Source organism: Arachis hypogaea, chromosome 3 (genome assembly GCF_003086295.3).
Source record: "Arachis hypogaea cultivar Tifrunner chromosome 3, arahy.Tifrunner.gnm2.J5K5, whole genome shotgun sequence".
In the NCBI taxonomy this organism is placed as follows: domain Eukaryota; kingdom Viridiplantae; phylum Streptophyta; class Magnoliopsida; order Fabales; family Fabaceae; genus Arachis; species Arachis hypogaea.
Genome location: NC_092038.1, coordinates 25,561,656 through 25,566,256, shown reverse-complemented (window position 1 = coordinate 25,566,256; position 4,601 = coordinate 25,561,656). Strand labels below are relative to the sequence as shown.

The window sequence follows — 4,601 nt, the reverse complement described above, 5'->3', positions numbered from 1 at the left end:
ATGGTGTGAGATTGGTGTGAGATTTCATCCAATGGCTCACCTTCCTCTGCTGGTTATATGCTGGCCAAAATTCAAAAAAACTGCTGCCCCCTAGCATTGCTCAATATTATTTCAAATACACAAACATATCTTATCCAAGATTATAAGTCTACAAATACAACATAGTAAATTCTAGTCTATAAAATTAAATCTTAAAATACAATTTTCATTCTAAGAAAAAACAATAAGATATAGTCTTTAACATCAAGTGGAAACTGGAGAGAGTGGGGGCTGTGGGAGAGAACAACGTATGGTGCTGTTGGAGTTTTGGAGTTTGAACAAAGTGGAGATGGAAGAGTTGGGACTGGGAATAGAGAGTAGATGGCGCAGCAAACAACACAGTGAGTAGGAAGACTGAATAATAGGATTAGGGTTTTTTAATTGGTGAAATTACTAAAAAAACCCTTATATTAAAAATAAAGTAAGGTTATTTAAGAATTTTCAAACATTCGGAGAATTATCGGGGATGGGGCGGGGATCCCCGCTTGGGTCCTCGCGCTTGTCTCGAAAGAATTTTGCTCCCCATCTTCGTTTCCACGGAAAAAATTTTCCATCATCAAGCCCCATTTGGAGCGGTCCCACGGAAATCTCCATCTCCGGAGAATTTTTGACACCCCTACATCTAGCCATCTAGTGCCAGGTATGGCAAAACTAATAAATTATTTTAGGAAAATAATTTTTTGCTCTTGTTCGTTTCGGTTTTTCTTCAATATATTACTCATTTTTTTGGTCAGATTACCCTATCTAATAAAACACAAACTCATGGATTTTAGCTCAAGTCCAGCCTAAGCCCAAGTCAAAGTCAGTGTCAAGCCCGAGAGTGGTTTTGTCCTTGAAGACCGAGGACGAGGAAATTTTCATCCACATTACCAAATACCCACCACACCCCACGTGCTATTCGCCACCTATTTTTATTTATTTTCATCCTTCACTCATTCACCCACGCACACGGATTCCCTCTTTTCCCAGAAACCAGACAGATACACACAAAAGTGACAAAACAATAAATATAAAATTAACAAAATCTCTTTTAAGTTTTAACAAGTGATTATATATTTATATGCACATAGAAAGTCTTAATAAAAACTCTCAATTTTTTACTTTTTGATATTGAAATATTAAATAACACATTGAGATATTTGCGACACTATTTATCTAATTCGTTAATAATATATAAGAATACTTAAAAAATTTAAAACGTGCAAACATAAACCACCACCCTTTGCCCCTGTTTGTTTCCCAGGAAAATCACGACACTAAAGATTCCCCACCAACCGCCGCCGGGAAAAGAAAATTCCGGGAGAGCCTCTTCATCTTCAAGAATGGCTTCCCGGGAAAGCACTAACTGGCTTTTCGATTACGCTTTGATTGACGATATTCCCGTCCACGATGCCACTTTCGCTGCTCCTTCCGCCGGTTTCAATTGGCCTTCCAACGCCATCAATGGTTCTTCAAATGTCGGGTACTCTCAGATCACTTCAACAATTTCGTGTTTTTTGTTTTAATTTCTTTTTTATTTTAAAACTTCTTCCTTTTTTATGTTGAACTTGCCCTCTCTGATTTTGCCCCCTTTGTCAAGATTGGTAATTAGGGTTTGCTTCATTTTGCGTAACTGTGTATGCTAATGCTATAACGTTACGCCTTTTTGGTTTGGTTTTGTAATTTTGAGCCCTTTTTCGATTTAATTTCTTAGTTCAGAAACTATGATCTGTGATTTTTTTTTTTTTTATTGTTGCTGTGTGTGCTTGGAATTACTACTTAAGATGCGGTTTTATTGGTGCTTCAGCTTTTACATTGCTTGAACTATCGTAGTAAACCATTTTACCATTCACGAGATTCTGCATTTGATTTCTATACACTGTAAACTCGAACACAGTATTTTGGTGGAATTGATTATGAGAGACATGCGTATTGTATCGGCCAATTTTCCTTCTTTTGGGTACAAAAGTGTAGGGGATTGAGTGTGTAGGGTTAATCGTATATAATTAAGGTAGTTCTTTTGTAAAGCCTTAGAGGCTATGGGATAAGGATTGGTAGTTATATTGTCATTTTTTTTATTCATTTTTTTCAAGTAGTTTTTTGTTGTAATGTATGTTAATTAACCTTTCATTTTTCAGAACAAATAAATTTGTGAAATCAAGGCAGATACCTTTTTTTTTGTGTGAGTGGGGTACTCACGTTATGCATTGTGAATTTTCATTTTTCACATTTTCATGTTTGATCCTTTATGTAATTCTTTTAACCCCAGTACGATGTTCTTGTTCTCCTGCTTCTACCTCCCTTAACCAAACACACCCTTAACGTTAAATTTGGATTAAGATATTTAGAACTGTGACTCAGACTGCTATTGGGATGGGTGTATCTCAAAAGTATTTCTGAAGATGCTTTGACGTTCGCAGTTGAACCTATCAAGAAAGATTTATGATTAGATATTGTATTGCTTTAACCGATTTCCATGGTAACATATTAGAAACAATCTAATCTACATGTGATGATGTTATTTAAAGCTTTTTTTCTCCTTCATGACATTATGACACTATATACATCCGCCCATTCCCTTTCCATAAAAGAACATTTTTGACTTAGTTTTATTTGCAATACTATCTGCTCGTAGTGTTGAAATTGATGGCTCGTTGGGCGATTCTGATGGAATCAAAGAATCTGGTTCAAAGAAAAGGTACACAATTTATTTTTTAGTATTTTGTTTTCATTGAAAATAGAAATATACCAGTCAAAGATGGAAACAGAATCATCACGTGTAGCTACTAAACAATCTTATTCTGTAATGGTAACTTGTTCTTTTCCAAGTCTAGTTTGTTAAAGATTTAGATCGAAAGGCAGGATTAGTTGTTTCAATATTTTTCTTTCTGATGGTTTACTCCTTTTTCTTTTATCTTTTTAACAATAATCAAGCAGTTACGTACTGAAAAACTTGATAGATGTCTAGAAACATAGCTGAGTCAAAGTGACAAACAAATTCTATTCCAGTGCATGTATTTATCTTGCTCAACGTATAATGTATTCTATTCCAGTACACTTAAATAACATTATACCATCTAGACTCCATATAATTCAATTTCTTCTGCTACTTTCTTGACATCATTGTTCTTTGTCAGTATTGAATACATTTTTTTTGTGTCTTAATATTTAAAACCCAAAGTGTCCAAGTGCCTCCGCTCTCTAACCAGGCCCAATAGGGTTTTTAACAATGCAGCAAAGAAGAATAACCATGTCCTATTCCACTAGATGTCTCCGAATAACCACATAAAAAAGAAGTGGAACCCCAGAAGTCAAAGAATCCAATTCAGATAGTCTAACTTTGGAGGATTTTCTTGTTAATTTTCTATTGTAGGGGCAGATCTGAGTCGTGTGCTCCTTCTAGCTCCAAGGCATGTAGGGAGAAATTGCGGAGGGATAGGCTTAATGACAAGTAAACTACCTACTTTCTCTCTTTCTGTTTATATTATCTTGTCGGTATATGTCTAAGCTTGTTGCTATGGTTGACTCGTGATTAATGGTTAGGTTTGTTGAATTAGGCTCCATTTTGGAGCCTGGAAGGCCTCCTAAAACTGACAAGGCTGCTATTCTGATTGATGCCGTCAGAATGGTGACACAATTACGGGGCGAAGCCCAAAAGTTGAAAGATTCAAATATGGGTCTACAAGAAAAGATTAAAGAGCTGAAGGTGAAGACTAGGTTCATATTTTATATTAATCTGTAAACAAAATTCCTCCCAAGAGCTTATGGCTTATGGAGTCTAGATGACTGGGTTTTCTGCCTTAAAATTAGCACCATGTCTTATCTATGACCAAAAGCCATGTACACTACAAACTAACTTGTCAGTGAATTCTATTTCTCTCTGCTGTGCAGTCTGAGAAGAATGAACTTCGTGACGAGAAACAGAGACTCAAGGCAGAGAAAGAAAAGTTGGAGCAGCAGCTGAAATCTATGAGTGCTCAACCTAGTTTCATGGCGCCTCCTACTGCGATCCCTGCTGCATTTGCTCCTCAAGGTCAAGTCCCCGGCAACAAGCTGGTTCCTATCATCAGCTATCCAGGAGTGGCAATGTGGCAATTCATGCCCCCTGCTGCAGTTGATACCTCGCAGGATCATGTACTCCGCCCACCAGTTGCCTAATTTGGCACTGTACAATGGCCTCAATTTTGGCCCAAGTTTGTATCCATTTACCCTCATACCTTCTTGGCTTTCTTAGTTATTTGCTAAGTGTTCTAATTGTACTGTGCTGGCTTCCGACTGTATTTTGTCCTATGATATACTGTTATGAAGTAATGTTCTTGTTTGCTTGTAAATGTTAATAAGATTATCTAGCTATCTTTCTACAAATGAACATGACATATGAATGCAATACAAATATACAATACAATGCAGTCACGGGAATGCCTAAAAAATTATAAGATACGATACGATCATAGTATGTAAAATTAACATAAAATATAATGATTTTAAATTAATACAAATTGATGTGAACATTAAAATTTCTTTATTCTTCTGATTTTAATGAGTTTTCTCTTGTAACTATGATAAAACTATAAATTGTAAAA

The 4,601-nt window shown here is 36.0% G+C and overlaps 1 protein-coding gene across 1 annotated transcript; it reads left to right on the top strand.

Moving 5' to 3' along the window:
- Positions 1-981: 981 nt before the first annotated feature.
- On the top strand, positions 982-4,383 carry LOC112789951 (transcription factor ILR3). The gene is made up of 5 exons (XM_025832140.2): positions 982-1,501; positions 2,654-2,716; positions 3,392-3,469; positions 3,562-3,724; positions 3,910-4,383. The coding sequence occupies exons 1-5, from the start codon at positions 1,362-1,364 to the stop codon at positions 4,174-4,176; spliced, it is 711 nt and encodes a 236-aa protein (XP_025687925.1). The 5' UTR covers positions 982-1,361; the 3' UTR covers positions 4,177-4,383.
- The last annotated feature ends 218 nt before the right edge of the window (positions 4,384-4,601 follow it).

Coding starts and splice junctions, on each gene's coding strand:
- LOC112789951 (XM_025832140.2), top strand. CDS start 1,362: ATGGCTTCCCGGGAAAGCACTAACTGGCTTTTCGATTACGCTTTGATT. Junction 3,470..3,561: donor AGGGATAGGCTTAATGACAA/GTAAACTACCTA, acceptor ATTAATGGTTAG/GTTTGTTGAATTAGGCTCCA. Junction 3,725..3,909: donor AAAAGATTAAAGAGCTGAAG/GTGAAGACTAGG, acceptor TCTGCTGTGCAG/TCTGAGAAGAATGAACTTCG.